General features: G+C 50.5%; 1 protein-coding gene across 1 annotated transcript in view; it reads right to left on the bottom strand.

Annotated features, from left to right (window-relative positions):
- Positions 1-19,143, bottom strand: part of tmem8b (transmembrane protein 8B) — a 71,109-nt gene that overhangs the window by 21,699 nt on the left and 30,267 nt on the right. The window contains exons 2-5 of the mRNA XM_055632111.1: positions 13,339-13,528; positions 10,266-10,473; positions 8,272-8,405; positions 5,093-5,361 (exon numbers count right to left, since the gene is read on the bottom strand). Of these exons, the coding sequence (XP_055488086.1) occupies positions 5,093-5,361; positions 8,272-8,405; positions 10,266-10,473; positions 13,339-13,528 (801 nt within the window). The remainder of the gene's footprint in view (positions 1-5,092; positions 5,362-8,271; positions 8,406-10,265; positions 10,474-13,338; positions 13,529-19,143) is intronic.

Here is a 19,143-nt window from a genome sequence, read left to right as displayed (position 1 = left end):
CTCAGCGGGTCAGGCAGCATCTCTGAGGGAATATGAGGAAATATTGACTGTCATATGAGGAAAGATTGAAAAGACTAGGCTTGTATTCACTGGAGTTTAGAAGGATGAGGGGGAAACTTATAGAAACATATAAAATTATAAAAGGACTGGACAAGCTAGATGCAGGAAAAATGTTCCCAATGTTGGGCGAGTCCAGAACCAGGGGCCACAGTCTTAGAATAAAGGGGAGGCCATTTAAGACTGAGGTGGGAAAAAGAAATATCACCCAGAGAGTTGTGAATTTGTGGAATTCCCTGCCACCGAGGGCAGTGGAGGCCAAATCACTGGATGGATTTAAGAGAGAGTTAGATAGAGCTCTAGGGGCTAGTGGAGTCAAGGGATATGGGGAGAAGGCAGGCACGGGTTGGGGACAATCAGCCATGATCACAATGAATGGCGGAGCTGGCTTGAAGGGCCGAATGGCCTCCTCCTGCACCTATTTTCTATGTGTCTATGAAAAGGAATAGGTGACGTTCTGATCGAGACCCTTCTTCAGAATTGAAAGATTCCAACGAAGGGTCTCGAGCCTAAACGTCACCTATTCCTTCTCTCCAGAGATGCCGCCCGGCTGGTTGAGTTACTCCAGCTTTTTGTGTCTATCTACATTTATGTGTGAATGCTGACACACTAATTAATGGCATATTTCACCATCCCTCACATTGCACCAAGTTAATCTCGCAGTTCCCTCTCAGAGTGAATTCACAGCCCAAGACATGAATATTTCATTACTCTTAGGACAGCAGTTTCTGCTTCACGAACGCAGGGTAATTGGAATCCCTTCCTACTTGTGTATATTAATTAGGCTGGCTTTCCTATTTATTATTTCTCCATATTTTATCATGCTTGTCAGAGAACTAGAGAGAGATGGTCCCTCCCACTCATCTGTTCCTCTAAGCGAACATTCCTTCTCAATTCACCCTTCTAAGCTCTGCAGGAGAAATGCCAGACATTTGAGTAGTTGGTGGATCAATGGGATAGGTTGGAAACGCAACAGACTGCAGAGAGAGTCATAGAGTCATACAGCGTGGAAACAAGCCAGTTGATCCAATTTGCCCACACCGACCAATAAGCCTAATCTGTGTAAGAAGGAACTGCGGATGCAGTTTAAATAGACACAAAATGCTGGTAGACAAAAATGCTGGAAAAACTCAGCGGGTGAGGCAGCATCTATGGAGCGAAGGAAATAGGCGACGTTTCGGGGTCGAGACCCTTCTTCAGACTGATGTCGGGGTGGGGAGGAGGCAGGAAGAAGAAAGGAAGAGGCGGAGACAGTGGGCTGTGGGAGAGCTGGGAAGGGGAGGGGAAAGAATGAGGAAACAGGGACTACCTGAAATTGGGAAAGTTAATGTTCATAGCGTTGAAGTGCCGGGTATAACCACCGGGAGATTAGGTTGGTTATTGCGAACTGAGCGGTTCTTGACCCAAAATGTTGCCTATTTCCTTCGCTCCATAGATGCTGCCTCACCCGCTGAGTTTCTCCAGCATTTTTGTCTACCTTCGATTTTCCAGCATCTGCAGTTCCTTCTCAAACGCAAAAAGCTGGAGTAACTCAGTGGGACAGGCAGCATCTCTGGAGATGATAAAATAGGTGATGTTTCAGGTCGAGACCTTTCTCCTGAACTGCAAGATTCCGAAGAAGGGTCACGACCCGAAAAGTCGCCCATTCCTTCTCTCCAGAGCTGCTGCCCATCCCGCTGAGTTACTCCAGCGTTTTGTGCCTAATCTACACTGGTCCCACCTGCCTGTGCTTGACTCGATCCCTCTAGACTTATCATAGGGTCATCGCGTCATTGAAATTCATAGTCAGACAGCGTGGAAACAGGCCCTTTGGCCCAACACCCATACTGACCAACATGACCCATTTACACTAGTCCCACCTGCCCGCGTTTGGCCCATTAGCCTCTCAGCCTCCAATCCATGTACCTGTCTAAATCTCATAAATGTTATTTAACATTTAAGTCTCTGCCTCAATTACCTCCTTTGACTGGCACCTTGTTCCATATACCCACCACCCTTTATGTAAAAAAAGGTTACCCCTCAGATTCGTATTAAATTCCACCCCCACCCCACACACGTTAAACCTATGACCTCTTGTTGTCGATTCCCCAACTCTGGGCAAAAGACTCCAAGTTATATAACTCCATGACTCTCTAAAAAATACTTTCTCTCTCCATCCCCTCGTGATTTTATAGCTCAGTTTAGTATAGAGATAAAGCATGGCATCAGGCCCTTTGGCCCGCAGTTCTTTGGAGAGGTGTGGGGGGGGGAGGGGGGTGGGGTTAATTGGCAGAAGGGTGGTCAAAGGCTAGAGATGAAAGGAAGGTGAAAGGGTGATAAAAGAAGGCTAAAGGAGACAAAAGTGTGTTGATAAGGAAAGAGAAGAGGAGTGATATGCAATGCGGGGGGGAGGGGGGGGGGGGGGATAGGTGGAAGGGGCTAGAGGGGGTGGGAGGGGGGAGAATGGGCACGCACTGGGGACAGGGAAGAGGGATGCAGCACGGAAACAGGCCCTTCGACCCGCCAGCGATCCACGCACATTAACAATATCCTACACACACTGGGGACAATGTACACTAGTGCCAACTATACAAACCCAAGACAATTAACCTACAAACCTGGACTTCTTTGGAGTGTGGGAAGATCTCGGAGTAAACCTACGCAGGTCACGGGGTGAACGTACAAACTCCGTACAGACAAGCAGCCCTGGTCAGGTTGGAACCTGGGTCTCTGGTGCTGCAAGAGCTGTAAGGCAGCAACTCTACCGCTGCGCCACCTTACCACCCATGCATGTATGATTCCATGGCTCAATTTACCAAATGAAATAGTTGCGGAAGGTGATAACAATAAGATGTTAGACACTTGGACAGGTACAGGAATGGGACAGGTTTCCAGGGGTATGGGCCAAGCATGAACAAATGGGTCCAGCTTAGATGGGCCATATTTGTTGGCATGGATGATTTGGGCTGAAGGGCCCATTTCCATGCTGTTTATGCTCTATCAGTGATATCCATTGAATACCCACTGTACACACATCAGAAGTAGAAAAAGGAACTGCAAGTGCTGGTTAATATATGAAAGACCACAAATTGCTGGAGTAACTCAGCGGGTCAGGCAACGTCTCTCTTTACAAGAATTATCCCAGAAATGAATCGGTCAACATATGATGAGCGTTTGTCGGCACTGGGCCTGTGCTCGCTGGAGTTTAGAAGAATGAGGGGGGACCTCATTGAAACGTACAGAATAGTGAAAAATTTGGATAGAGTGGATGTGGAGAGGATGTTTCCACTAGTGGGAGAGTCCAGCACTAGAAGTCATAGCCTCAGAATTAAAGGACGTTCTTTTCGGAAGGAGATGAGGAGGAATTTCTTTAGTCAGAGGGTGGTGAATCTGTGGAATTTATTGCCACAGAAGGCTGTGGAGGCCACGTCAGTGGGCAGAGATAGATGGTTTCTTGATTAGTACGGGTGCCAGAGGTTATGGGGAGAAGGCAGGAGAATGGGGTTAAGAGGGAGAGATAGATCAGCCATGATTGAATGGCAGAGTAGACTTGTAGAGCTGAATGGCCTAATTCTCTCCCTATCCCTTATGATCTTATGACCTTATGAAGATGGATAGGTGACGTTTCAGGTCGGGAAACCTTCTTCGGGCCGATTGTACAAGGGGAGCGGAGAAGAAAGCTGGAAATGTGGAGAAGCAGGACAAAGCCTGGCAGGTAATAGGTGGGAAAAATGGACACACAGTACTGGAGTAACACAGCGGGCCACAAAGTAGCTGCCTATCGAATGTCCAGACGATGCCAATTTGACTACGATCATTCTCACGCCAGCCGAATATTCCTTTTTGCTGCCATTGGACTATCCCAGAATTAGTTAGGGAATTGTCAGTCAAGAAGACCACTAGGTGAAGGGATGAGATGAAGGAGAATGGGAGGGAGCATTGATGCTGGCATGTAGCAGCTGGGCCGAATGGCTTCCCCTGTGCCATAACATGCTATGCTTAGGTAACTGTCTGCCCAGAAGCTTAGTCTTGGTGCCTGTTATGGGGCGGGGGAGGGGAGGGGGGGTTGGCCGGTACGTCGGTCCCTCAATTGGTCCCAACTCTCGATCCATCTCGGCTTTAGACTTTAGAGTTACCGCGTGGAAACAGGCCCTTCGGCCCACTGAGTCCGTGCTGACCAGCGATCACCCCGTACACTAGCACTATCCTACACACAAGGGATAATTTCCAATCTCCTGAAGCCAATTAATCTACAAACACCGTACAGACAGCACCCGTAGTCACGATCAAACTTAGGTCTCTGAGAGAGAAACTGGGGGGAGAAGGAGATGCTGGACAAGTCTATATGTAGGATAGCTCCTACTGTAGATGAGTTGGGCTGAATGGTCTTTTTCTCCGAAATATTGTGTGCAGTTCTGGTCACCCCAATACAGGAAGGATGGGATAAGGTCATAAGGTCATAAGTGATAGGAGCAGAATTAGGCCATTCAACACATCAAGTCTTCTCCACCATTTAATTATGGCTGATCTATCTCTCCTAACCCCATTCTCCAGCCTTAATACCTGACACCCCATACCTATCAAGAATCTATCTATCTCTGCCTTAAAATAGTTAATTGACGGCCTCCACAGCCTTCAGTGGCAATGAATTCCACAGATTCACCACCCTCTGACTAAAGAAATCTCTCCTCATTTCTTTCCTAAAGAAATGTCCTTTTACTCTGAGGCTGCGACCTCTGGTCCTAGACTTTCCCACTAGTGGAAACATCCTCTCCACATCCACTCTATCCAAGCCTTTCACTATTCAGTAAGTTTCAATGAGGCCCCCCTCATCCTCCGTTGTGGGCTGAAGGGGCTGTACTGTTTTATATCGAAGTATCTTCAAGAGACAAGATTGTTTAATTGACATATGTTTACAAACAGAAGAATTAATTAATTGTAATTATGTTAATAATTGGGTACAGGCCACTTTGTCCTTTGACCACTTGTTGGGTATCGAGTTCTCGCCCCCTTTAATGAGGGGGTCTTAGGGTCCCAGTGAAGATTGACCTCTTACCTTGGATACGAACCCCGACCTGGAAGGAGATGGTGACATCGCGGACGGTGCGCTCCACCAGGATGTAGTACCACTGCTGCCAGAAGGGGGCAGCTTGCTGCAGTTGGCAGCCGTGCAGTCCCGCGCAGTCGACACGGCTGGAGTTGTGCAGCGGCGGTGCCTTGGCCCTGAGCTTCAGCAGCACCGGGCACCCGCGCAGCGTGGCGTTGCTGCAGCTGCACTCCGAGAGTTGTACCGTCACCCGAGAGGTGTAACTGGGGACAAAGACCCTGTGGGGGGAGGAAACGGGGGGGGGGGGGGGGGGGGGGGGGGGGGGGTGGGGTGGAGACCATGGAGTCAGAGGGTCACAAAGACATAGTCACAATATGGTAGAGTCCAATGTCGCTCTTCTAGGGAGATGCTAACTGCATTTTGTTGTCTCTGTATTGTACACTGCACAATGACAATAAAAATTGAATCTGAATCTGAACCTGAATCTGAGAGTCACAGAGTCACAGAGACACAGAGTCACAGAGACACAGAGTCACAGAGACACACACACAGACACAGACACAGACACAGAGTCACAGAGACACACAGACACAGAGACACAGAGACACAGAGACACAGAGACACAGACACACAGAGACACAGAGACACAGAGACACAGAGACACAGAGACACAGAGACACAGAGACACAGACACAGAGACACAGACACAGAGACACAAAGACACAGACACAGAGACATAGAGACACAGAGACACAGAGTCAAAGGGTCACAGAACCACGGAGACACGGAGACACGGACAGAGACACAGAGACACGGAGACACAGAGACACAGACACAGACACACAGAGACACAGAGACACAGACACAGACACACAGACACACAGAGACACAGAGACACAGAGACACAGAGACACGGATACACGGAGACACTCTAGTGTTCCATGGTCGAGGCAGGGGCAGGGTTGTGCAGGTTGATTTAATTGTAGCCATTGACATACACAGCAGGCCGTTCGGCCCGCCAATTCTCTGCTGGTCTTCAACTCACCAATAATCCCATGTCAACCACATTTCATTCTCCCCACATTCCTAATAATTTTCCTCTGTTTTTACCGCACACTCATGCACTAGGGCCGATTAAATGAGCTTGGTATTTTAGCTTGTCACAGCCCTCCATTCCCTGCATATCTGCATGCCCATCTAAAAGCCTCTCAAACACTATCATGGCAGCTCAGCATCAAGTTCGACACAGACATTGTCGGACACTAGGCCCGTTCTTGCGCTGTGCTGGTCTCTATTATTAATGATTGTTCCTGCAACTTTCATTCCATGTCAATATAATGCTTCAAATCCTGGTCCATCAGGGAGTAAAGTTAAAGTTAGATCTACGGACGGCCATCCTGCGATCCTGGTTCAAGGCATCGATTAGTGCAACTTGCTCCTACAATGGTTCTCCTTGTCTCTCTGCGCTGGCTTCATGCCCAGAGAGTGAGTCTTTGTGTGTGTCTCTGACCCTTGGCTGTGAGCCCAGGAGCACTAGAGTAGGCATCCACCCCCTCCTGGTCCCTGGTTAAAGACGTACCAGGCAGGGAGGAGCTCCAGACCTGGTCGAGGGTTGGGACTGCTGGGATGCTGGGACCGCTGGGACCGCTGGGACCGTTGGGATGCTGGGACTGCTGGGACCGCTGGGATGCTGGGACCGCTGGGACCGCTGCCAGCGGGTAATGGCTCCAATTAGCCAGGAAGGATCTGTAGCCTTTTCACTGGTGGTTATCTGGGCAGTGTGTGTGTGTGTGTGTGTGTGTGTGTGTGGTGTGTGTGTGTGTGTGTGTGTGTGTGTGTGTGTGGTGTGTGTGTGTGTGTGTGTGCTGTGTGTGTGTGTGTGTGTGTATGTGTGTGTGTGTGTGTGTGTGTGTGTGTGTGTGCCTGTGTGTGTTTGTGTGTGAGCATGTGTGTGTGTGTGTGCCTGTGTGCGTATGTGTGTGTGTGTGTGCGTGCATGCGTGTGTGTGCCTGTGTGTGTGTGCATGTGTGCGTGCATGCATGTGTGTGTGTGTATGTGTCTGTGTGCGTGCGTGCATGTGTGCGCGTGCGTGTGTGTGTGTGCGTGTGTGTTTGTGCGTGTGTGTGCGTGTGTGTGTGTGTGTGTGTGTGTGTGTGTGTGTGTGTGTGAGTGTGTGTGTGTGTGTGCCTGTGTGTGTGTGTGTGTAGGTGTGTGTGTGTGTGTTGTGTGTGTGTGTGTGTGTGTGTGTGTGTGTGTGTGTGTGTGTGTGTGTGTGTGTGTGTGTGTGTGTGTAGTTTGCACATTCTCCCCGTGACCACCTCGGTTTCCTCCGGGTGCTCCGGCTTCCTCCCAAGTCCCAAAGACGTGTGGGTTTGTAGGTTAATTGTCCCTCTGTAAATTGCCTCCTAGTGTACCAGGAGTGGATGAGTAAGTGGGGTAACTTAGAACTAGTGTGAACGGGTGATCGATGGTCGGTACGGGCTTGGTGGGCTGAAGGACCTGTTTCCGTGCTGTATCTCTAATCTAAACCAAACTAAACAGTACAGCACAGGAATAGAGCCTTCAGCCCACAATGTCCAAACTGCACTTGATGCTAAGTTAAACAAATCCCCTCTGCCTGCACGTGATCCATATCCCTCCATTCCTTGCCTACTCCGTAAACCCCACTATCATATCCGCCTCCGCTATTATCCCCGGCAGTACTTCCCAGGCACCCACCACCCACTGTGTAAAATACCAGTAGTACTCGTGTGAACGGGTGATCGGTGGTCAGCATGGACACGATGGGCCGAAGGGCCTGTTTCCACACTGTATCTTTCAACCAATTCACCCCCACCTCAAACTGACTTGGATCCATTGTCGGATGACTGAGCAAGGATGTGTGATTTTTAATTGAGATTGTTCTCTGTGCGTGGGGGGGGGGGGGTGGGGTGGGCAGAATCTGTGCAGAATTGGATGGAATGTGGAGTGAATAAAAAATAAGGGATTAATGTGGAGTTTAGTTTAGAGAAACAGCATGGAAACAGGCCCTTCGGCCCACCGAGTCCATGCCAACCCGTTCACTCTAGTTCTATGTTATCCCACTTTCTCATCCACTCCCTACACACTAGCACGGCTAACATCAGCCTCTCGTGTACCGGGGCTACCACCTCTGCTCAGGGCGACAGGGAACGAAGGGACTCACTCACTTGTAAAGGGAAGACTTGTTGCGGGCTGGGATCACCTGATCCATCAGGTACCCGGGAAAGAGCACGGGAATGCCGACCAACCTCTGGACGATGAGCTGGGGCTGGAACAGGTACTGGCATTCCTCATAGAGACCCTGCGGAGGGAGGTAACGTTGGTCAGTGTGGGAGCAGGACACGGGACACAGGACGTGGAACACACTACATACAACATGGAACACAGAACACAAGGCTCAGGGACAGGACACGGGACACAGGACGTGGAACGCACAACATACAACATGGAACATGGAACACAGGACACAGGATGTGGAACACACTACATGGAACACGGGGCATGGGACACAGGACACAGGATGTGGAACACACAACATACAACATGGAACATGGAACATAGAACACAGGACACAGGACGTGGAACATACAACATGGAACAGAGGATGCAGGACACAGGGCACAGGATGTGGAACATACAACACGGAACATAGAACATAGAACACACGCAAGGCATGGAACATGTATCACGGAACATAGAACACAGGACAAAGGATATGAAACATAAAACACGGAACACAGGACATGAACCATGGAACATGGAACAGAACACTGAACACAGGCTATAGAACATAAAACACGGAACATGGAACATAGAACACAGGACATGGAACATAGAACACTGCAGCATAGGATCAGGCCCTTCGGCCCACATAGTCTGTGCTGAGCATGATGCCGACCAACTCTTATCTCCCTGCACATCATCCATATCCCTCCATTCCCTGCATATCCACATGCCGATCCAAAAGCCTCTTAAACATCACTATCGTACCTGCCTCCACCATCACCCCCAGCAGCGCGTTCCAGGCACCCACCGCGCTCTGAGCTCATCTCGTTTAAACTTTGCCCCTCTCACCTTAAAGCTATGCCCGCTAGTATTTCACATTTCCACCTTGGGGAAAACGGCTCTAATTGTCTACCCTATCCATGACTCTCATCATTTACACACTTCCATCAGGTCTTCCCACAACCTCCGGTGTCCCATTGAAAACAATCCAAGTCTGTCCATCTCCCTAAAACCCCTAATCCAGATTCAGAATGATTCTGGATACTTAGTGCCTGTTATGAATATAGAGCATAGAAGAGTACAGCACAGGAATAGGGCCTTCGGCCCATAATGCCAACTCTGATGCCAAGTTTGTCCAATCCTTCCTTACACCTAATGTTCATAAGTTGTAGAAGTGGAAATTAGGCTATTCATCCCATCGACTCTACGCCGCCATTCTATCATGGCTGATAATAGACAATAGGTGCAGGAGTAGGCCATTCAGCCCTTCGAGCCAGCACCGCCATTCAATGTGATCATGGCTGATCATCCCCAATCAGTACCCTGTTCCTGCCTTCTCCCCATATCCCCTGACTCCACTATTTTTAAGAGCCCTATCTATCTCTCTCTTGAAAGCATCCAGAGAACCTGCCTCCACCACCCTCTGAGGCAGAGAATTCCACAGACTCACAACTCTCTGTGAGAAAAAGTGTTTTGCTCGTCTCCGTTCTAAATGGCTTACCCCTTATTCTTAAACTGTGGCCTCTGGTTCTGGACTCCCCCAACATCGGGAACATGTTTCCTGCCTCTAGCGTGTCCAATAAGATCCCGACTCATCCTTCTAAACTCCAGAGTGTACAAGCCCAGCCGCTCCATTCTCTCAGCATATGACAGTCCCGCCATCCCGGAAATTAACCTTGCAAACCTACGCTGCACTCCCTCAATAAAAAGAATGTCCTTCCTCAAATTAGGGGACCAAAACTGCACACAATACTGCAGTTGGTAGTTTAACTTGGCATCATGTTGGGCATGGCCATTGTGGGCTGAAGGGCCTGTTCCTGTGATGTGCTGTTCCGCGTTTCACGTGGCGCGGCCTATTGCCCATGGGACGTACTGAGTTCGAGGCAAACCCTTGCTCGCAGATGCAAGATTGGTTTGGTGGTCTCAGGACACTGACCTTGACAGAAATCTTGCCCGTGTCCTTGGGCAGGTGCGCGGCGAGGAACCAGTCTCCGGGCAGCGGGCTGGTGATGTTGAAGGCGCCGGTGGTGCGGTTCGGCAAACTCCAGGTCAGGGTGACGGCGAAGGAGCCCGGCACCACGGTGTCGCCGGGGAAGCGGGTGTGGAGGGGGTTAATGACGGGAGGTGCCCCCGGCCTGAAGTACCTGACGGAGAGAAGACAGAGCGAGGAGTCAGGCCGCCGTTGAGCGATTAGACCATCCGCAGATGTTCTAGCAGTCGGTGGTGGCCAGTGCCGTCTTCTTCGCTGCCGTGTAACGGGGCAGCAGGGCGAAGGCTGCGGACACCAACAGGATCAACAAACTCATCAGGAAGGCTGGCTCCGTCCTGGGGGCAGAGTTGGAGTTGGATTCACGGGGAGGTGGGTCTTGGAGGGGAGGGAAATGCTCCTCAAACTGTGGAGCATCCTGGACAATACAGCTCACCCACCCCCCTCCATGACACACTGGCCAACCTGAGGAGCACCTTCAGCAACAGACTGGTTCCACCAGGATGCAGCACAGAACGCCACAGGAGATCCTTCTTCCCTGTGGCTATCAAACTGTACATCTCCTCCCCTTCTGCCCTGGGGTAGACTCAGACGGACTCCCCCCCCCCCCCCCCAAAATCTTTGCACATCCCCAATCCTTTCCACTCTTCATTTTAATTTCACGTTTCATGTATTTTGTGTTTTTTATGGCCATTGGCCGATCAATTTCCCTCCTGGGATTAATAAAGTTCTATCGTATCGTATCTTACTGTATACCGTCACCTAAATCTAGCACCAACATTTACCTTGCACTAAACATTACCATGATGCGAGGCACAAAAGAGCGGGTCACAGTGTCTCTGGAGATGAGGAATGGGTGACGTTTCGGGGCGAGACTCTTCTTCAGACTGAGAGTCGGGGGGAAGAGGGAAACGAGAGATATCGACGGTGATGTAGAGAGAGATATAGAACAAATGAATGAAGGATATGCAAAAAGGTAACTAGTATCATATATCCCTTATCCTGTATATGTACACTGTGGACGGCTCGATTGTAATCATGTCTTGTTTTTCCGCCAGTTGGGCAGCACGCAACCAACCTTGTCACTGAGCCTCGGTACACGTGACAACAAACTAAACTCAACTAATCATCCCCTCCAGAGACAGACAAAAATGCTGGAGAAACTCAGCGGTAAGGCAGCATATAAGACCAGGGAGGTTCTACTGCAGTTGTGCAGGGTCTTGGTGAGACCACACCTGGAGTATTGGTCTCCTAATCTGAGGAAAGACATTCTTGCCATAGAGGGAGTACAGAGAAGGTTCACCAGACTGATTCCTGGGATGGCAGGACTTTCATATGAAGAAAGACTGGATAGACTTGGCTTGTGCTCGCTAGAAGATTGAGGGGGGATCTTATAGAGACTTACAAAATTCTTAAGGGGTTGGACAGGCTGGATGCAGGAAGATTGTTCCCGATGTTGGGGAAGTCCAGAACACAGGGTCACAGTTTAAGGATAAGGGGGAAATCTTTTAGGGCCGAGATGAGAAAAACGTTTTTCACGCAGAGAGTGGTGAATCTCTGGAACTCTCTCCCGCAGAAGGTAGTTGAGGCCAGTTCATTGGCTATATTTAAGAGGGAGTTAGATGTGGCCCTTGTGGTTAAAGGGATCAGGGGGTATGGAGAGAAGGCAGGTACAGGATACTGAGTTGGATGATCAGCCATGATCATATTTGTAGATGGTTTATGCATGCAACCTATAACGTAACTACCTCAACACCATTAACCACGCCCAGCCATATCAGTATAACTATGATATCCTCCCACTGTTCCTCCCTGTTGGTTCCAGTACGCCTGAAGACTAGATGCAGTCAGTGCTGGGACGTGTGTAACATGTGCCTTAATTAAAGACTCCGTAAAGGTTACAGTGTGTCAGACTCCACTCCTTTACAATATTGAATTACGGTGCAGGCTCGAAGGGCCGAATGGCCTACTCCTGCACCTATTTTCTATGTTTCTATGTTTCTATCTACGGAGCGAAGGAAATAGGCAACGTTTCAGGTCGAGGCCCTCCTCCTCTCCTACTTTGAAGAAGTTCTCATCCTCTTTTCGATTTTCTATCATCTGCAGTTGCTTCTTAAACATTCCCTCCAGAGAAGTTCATGTGATAGGAACAGAATTAGGCCATTAAGTCCGCTCTGCCATTCGTTCATCCCTGATCTATCTTTCCATCTCAACCACATTATCCTGCCGTCTCCCCATAACCCCTGACACTCGTACTAATCAAGAATCTCTGGTTTAAAAATACCCAATGACTTGGCCTCCACAGCCGTCTGTGGCAATGAATCAGACAGATTCACCACCCTCTGACTGATACTGCCTAGCCTGCTGAGTTTGTTTACTTGTGTAGGAAGGAACTGCAGTAACTCAGCGGGTCAGGCAGCATCTGTGGAGAACATGGATAGGTGACATTTAGGGTCAGGACCGCTGCTTCCCTCTAAACTCGACCGATCAACCTACAAACCCACACGCCTTTGGTATGTGGGAGGAAACCGGAGCATCTGGAGGAAACCCACGTGGTCACAAGGAGAACCTGCAAACTCCACCCAGACAGCATCCGAGCTCAGGGTCAAACTGCGAGGCAGTGACTGTTCAGCTACGCCACTGTTGCAAGAATTACTCCAGCGGCTTTGTAGATTTCCTTCGCTACCTTGGGTCACAAACCCCCACCCCCTCCCCTTCCCTTCCCAACCCCCTCTCCCTCCCCCACATCACATTCAACTTCCCCTTCCCCCTCCTTCCCCCTCCGCCACTCCTCTTCCTCCCCCTGCCTCCCACCTCCCCCCCTCTCCTCCCCACCCTTCTCCCCTCCTCTTTCTAACCCCTTCCTCACACACACCCCTCTCAAACTCTCCTGCCCTCCTCCTCTCTCCTTCCTCTCCTCAGCCTCCTCCCTCCTCTCCACCCTCCTCCCTTCCCCGTTCCTCCCCCCTCCCCCTCTCCCTCTCCACCTTCCCTCCCCCCCCCTCCCCACAGTGACACTCACACAGTGATGTCCCGATCCGGGCAGGAGTCTCCGAAGCTTCCTCCCTGCTCCTTGAAGGTGATCAGGTTCCAGATGGCCACCACCGTGTCCTCGGGCACGTGGAAATGGAAGAGCTCGGCGCTAGTGAAGGAAGTAAAGGCGTTGAGCTTGCGGGGCGTCCTGGTGAAGTAATCGGTGACGAACAGGCAGTCTGGGGAGGGAGAGAAAGAGAGAGCAGAAGACCATGAGACACGGGCGGCAGTGTTGGCGCAGCGGGTCGAGCTGCCGCCTCATAGCGCCAGAGACCCGGTTTCCATCCTGAGCTCAGGTGCTGTGCATATTAACGTTCCCTCTGTGACCGCGTGGGTTGGCTCCGGGTGCTCCGGTTTCCCCCCACACTCCACAGGCGTGCAGGAGGTTTGTAGGTTAATTGGCTTCTGTAAATTGTCCCCTAGCGTGTGTAGGGTGAAACTAGTGTACACGTGATCACTGGTCGGAGCTGACTCGATGGGCCGAAGGGCCTGTTTCTATGCTGCATCCCTCAAACAAAGCAAAGCCTATCTCAGTCATCTATGGGCTGTCGGGTTATGGGGAGAAGGCAGGGGAATGGGGTTGAGAGGGAGAGTTAGATCAGCAACGAGTGAATGGCTGAGTAGACTCGATGGGCCGAATGGCTTAATTATTCTCCTAGAACAGATGAATTAATGGACTATCGTTTCCTTGTGTTTCCTGAATGCACTACGGAGCCTAGTTTCTCACTAGTATGGTCGTTTTTATCCTGTATTGCCAATTGCTAATTTGTGATGTGTTGGATTATTCTATATCTAATTGTGTTTTAGTGCCCGCAGCAAGAAATACTCTTGTTTTTATGCTGCCAGTTGACAAGTAAACTTGGCCCATGGCAAGGTCAAACTGGGGGGGTGGTGTGGGTGGGGGGGGGGGGGGGGGGGGGTCAAGGGGGCCATCTGCCCACCCGCTCAGCCTTCAACGTGGACAACCCAAGGTCTGACAATCCCCGTCAGAGCAAGCGGAACACACCTGGAGGCCCTTCCGCCTATCGGTAAGCTGCCTGCCAGCCCGTTCCCGCAATGTCGCAAACCGAGGGTGTGGGGCGATGGACTGTACTCTGTGTAGGTCCGTCCAGTGTCAGGTTAAGGGGAGTGAAATGGGAACATATAGTTAGAGGGAGAAGGTGAAAGAGAGGGGGGGGGGGGGGGGGGGGGGGGGGGAGAGAGAGAGAGAGAGAGAGAGAGAGAGAGAGAGAGAGAGAGAGAGAGAGAGGGAGAGAGAGAGAGAGGGGAGAGAGAGAGGGGGAGAGAGAGAGAGAGAGAGATAGAGAGAGAAGAGAGAGAGAGAGAGAGACAGAGACAGGGAGAGAAAGCCAAAGAGGGGGCAGCGGAAATAGAAAGAGACAGAGAGAGACAGTGACGGAGAGAGGACAGAGAGAGAGAGAAAGAGACCGTGATTGTGAGAGGGAGAAAGAGAGAGGGGGGGGGGGGGGGGGGTGAGTGACTCGGAGATACAGGCAGAGAGTGAAAGAGAGAGAGCGAGGGAAAGAGAGACAGAAAGTGAGAGAAAGAGGGGGAGAACGAGAGAGAGAGAGAAGCTACTGTAAGTCTGTCTCTGCCCCGGGGAGTGGGTGATGGGACGGTGGGGAGGGGGCTCCACTCCGCGTCTGAGCCCGGGAGTGGGTGATGGGACACTTGACTCCGTGTGTACCCAATGCCCGGATTTCTCTGTGATGTTGCGGACGCTGCCGTGCTGAATTGGGATCTCCACTGAGTCCCTGGAGCCAGCGGCACCTCTCTCATGGAGCGCAGGGTACATTAATACACCATCTGCTCTCCGCTGTGTACACATAAACACCAGCTTGTCCTGAGGTTCTCCCTGTTGGCTCTGGTAAACTGCGGCTGGGGCTTGTCACAACAGCCTGGCATCGAACCCCTCACCCGTCCATCCACAACTGGGCCCGGCTCACACAGTCGCTACACCACGTCCTACAATCTGGGAGCGAGGGGGAGGAGAGCGAGAGAGGGAGGGAGAGGAGAGAGAGAGAGAAAGGAAGGAAGGAAGAAAGGAAAGAAGCGGGGGGGGGGAGAGAGCGGGGGGGGGGGAGGGGGGGGGGGGGAGAGGGAGAGAGAGAGAGAGGGAGAGAGAGAGGGGGAGGGGGAGGGAGGGAGAGAGAGAGAGAGAGAGAGGAGAGAGGGGAAGGGAGAGAGAGAGAGAGAGAGAGGAGGGAGAGAGAGAGAGAGAGGGGAGAGAGAGAGAGAGAGAGAGAGAGAGAGGAGAGAGGGGAGAGAGAGAGAGAGAGAGGGAGAGAGAGAGAGAGAGAGAGGTGAGAGAGGGAGAGGGGGGAGGAGGGGGAGAGAAGGAGAGAGATAGAGAGAAGGGAGAGGGGGAAGGAGAGAGAGGGAGGAGGGTGAGACAGGGAAGAAGAGAGAGGGAGAGAGACGGGAGATAGTAAGTGAGAGAGAGAGAGAAAGAGAAAGGGAGAGGAGGAGAGAGAGAGGGAGAGGGAGGGAGGGGGGGGGGGGGGGGGGATAGTGCCAGGGAGTGTGCTAGAAAGAGTGAGTGAGTGGTGGATGAGTCAGGCGGAGAGATGCAGGTAAAGAGGGAGAAGGAGAGAGATATCCACTCTGGTTCCTGCAGCCCCGAGCCACCGTGCAGCAACAGCCTTGCTGACAGATGTACCTGGTGGCGCTGAGCCCAGCGGCTCTGGAAGGGTTAACCACATCTCCCCCCACAGATGCTGCTTGGCCTGCCGAGCATTTCCAGCTGGTTACCCGTGTTTCAGTTCAGGTCTCCAGTAGCTGCACTTGGTTTGGTTTTCACAGTTTAGTTTAGTTTAGCGATACAGGTCGGAAACAGGCCCTTCGGCCCCACAGAGTCTGCACCGACCGGCGATCCCCGCACACACACACACACACACACACACACACACACACACACACACACACACACACACAGGCAGCAACTCTACCGCAAGCGCCACTGTGACAGGTTTAGTTTAGTTTAGTTTATTCATTGGCACGTGTACCAAGGTACTGTGCGAAGCTTTTGTTGCGTGCTATCCAGCCAATGGAAAGACTATACATGATTACAATCGCGCCGGTCACAGTGTACAGATACATGATCAAGGAAATAAACGGAATAACGTTCAGTGCAGGATAAAGCCACTAAAGTCCGGTCAAAGATAGGCCGAGGGTCTCCAATGAGGTAGATAGTAGTTAAGAAATTCTCTCTAGTTGCGTTCAGAGAGTGGTGAACCTGTGGAATTCTCTGCCTCAGAGGGCGGTGGAGGCCGGTTCTCTGGATACTTTCTAAGAGAGAGCTAGATAGGGCTCTTAAAAATAGCGGAGGCAGGGGATATGGGGAGAAGGCAGGAACGGGGTACTGATTGGGGATGATCAGCCATGATCACATTGAATGGCGGTGCTGGCTCGAAGGGCCGAATGGCCTACTCCTGCACCTATTGGCTATTGTCCGATAACAACTCCGCTGCCATCTCAGAACCACTCGGGAGCCGAGAACAAGTTGTGCTATGATTGACACAAAATGCGGGAGTAATTTAGCGGGACAGGCAGCATCTCTGGAGAGAAGGAACGGGTGACGTTTTGGGTCAAGTCTGAAGAAGGGTCTCGACCCGAAACATCACCCATTACTTACCTCCAGAGATGCTGCCTGTCCCGCTGAGTTACTCCAGCATTCTGTGTCTATCTTCGGTTTAAACCAGCATCTGCAGTTCCTTCCTACACGAAAAATAATTGGATTGACTTCCAAAAAGGCACAAAGGAGTTTTGTGGAAATGGGAAAGAGTTATTTATATCAATGTTAAACACCGTTACTGGGTATAGACACAAAGTGCTGGAGTAACTCAGCGGGTCAGGGAACATCTCTGGAGAGAAAGGGTGGTTGACATTTTGGGCCGAGACCCATCTTCAGATCCGAAATGCAGTTTAAGGCCCCATATCTGAGAAAGAGTGCGCTGGCTCTGGAGAGAGTCCAGGGGAGGTTTACGAGAATGATCCCAGGAATAAGTGGGTTAACATACGATGAGCGATGGCCGGTACTGGGCCTGTACTCGCTGGAGTTCAGAAGGGAGAGGGGGAACCTCACTGAAACTTACCGAATAGTGAAAGGCCTGGGTAGAGTGGCTGTGGAGAGGATGTTTCCACTAGTGGGAGAGTCTAGGGCCAGAGGTCATAACCTCAGAATTCAAGGACATTCTTTTAGAAAGTTGAGGAGGAATTTCTTTAGTCAGAGGGTGGTGAATCTGTGGAACTCATTGCCATAGAAGGTTGTGGAGGCCAAATCAATTGATATTTTTATGGCAGAGATAGATAGATTCCTGATTAGTACAGGAGTCAGGGGGTGATGGGGAGAAGGCAGGAGAGTGGGGCTTGGAGGGAAAGATAGATCAGCCATGATTGAATGGTGGAATAGACTTGATGGGCCGAATGGTCTAATTGTACTATTCCTTATGAACTGAAAAACTGATGAACTATCACTCATCCTTTGTCTCCAGAGATGCTGCTGAGTTACTCCAGCATTTTGTGTCTACCTTCGGTGTAAACAAGCATCTGCAGTTCCTTCCGACACATTACTGAATGACATCTCTCATGGCCTTAGACTTCTGGTCACGTGGACAGTGTTAGTGTATGTGCCTGAGCTCTCTGTACCATCCCTAATCACAAACTAGAGGCTTCTGTGAACAGACTGAGGCACTAAACCTCACCACAAGACTATAGGTGATAGGTGCAGAATTAGGGCATTCGGCCCATCGAGTCTACTCCACCATCCAATCAAACGTTGCAATAGTCCATGCCTCAACTACCTCCTCTGGCAGCTCATTGCATATGCCTACCACCCTTTGAGTGAAAAAGTTACCCCTCAGGTTCCTATTAAATCTTTCCCCCCTCACCTTAAACCTATGTCCTCTGGTTCTCGATTCGCCTACTTTGGGCAAGAGACTCTGTGCGTCTACCCGATCTATTTGTCCCATGATATTGTGCACCTGTATAAGATCACCCCTCATCCTCCTGCTCCTAGCCTGCTCAACCTCTCCCTATAGCCCAGGCCCTCGAGTCCTGACAAGGACGACTCCCGTAAATCTTCTCTGCACCATTTCCAGCTTGACAACACCTTTCCTCTAACACGGTGGCCCAGAACTGAACACAATACTTTCAATGCAGATTCACCAATGTCTTATACAACTACAACATGACCTCCCAACTCCTATACTCAGCGTAATCATGTATAGCCTGTTCGCTGACTGGATAGCAGGCAACAAAGACAGTTTTTTTTACCATACCTCTGTACATGCGACAATAACTAAACTAAACTAAACACTGGTATACATGAAAATGCACTAGGCCAAACTCTGCACCTCGATACACGTGACAATGATAGACTAAACTGGACTCCATACCTCAGTAGACACAAAATGCTGGAGTAACTCAGCGGGACAGGCAGCATCTCTGGAGAGAAGGAATGGGTGACGTTTCGGGTCGAGACCCTTCTGCAGACCCTACCTCAGTATATGTGACAATAATAAACGAAAACGTAAACTGAAACACCACAACTTGGTATATGACGATAATAAACAAAACAAAACCAAACACTGTATGAATATGAAAATAAATTAGATTAAACAGTCTGTCCCTCTGTATACATGGTGAGAAAGCAAAGCTCTGTACTTCCGTACGAGTGACAATAACAAAGTATCCTAAACACTGTACCTCGGTACACATGACGACAATAAACGACACTAAACTCAGAGATACAGCGCGGAAACAGGCCCTTCGGCCCATCGGGTCCGCGCTGACC

The sequence above is a fragment of the Leucoraja erinacea genome, chromosome 3 (genome assembly GCF_028641065.1).
Source record: "Leucoraja erinacea ecotype New England chromosome 3, Leri_hhj_1, whole genome shotgun sequence".
NCBI classification, from domain to species: domain Eukaryota; kingdom Metazoa; phylum Chordata; class Chondrichthyes; order Rajiformes; family Rajidae; genus Leucoraja; species Leucoraja erinaceus.
This window is presented reverse-complemented; position numbering and strand designations above follow the sequence as displayed.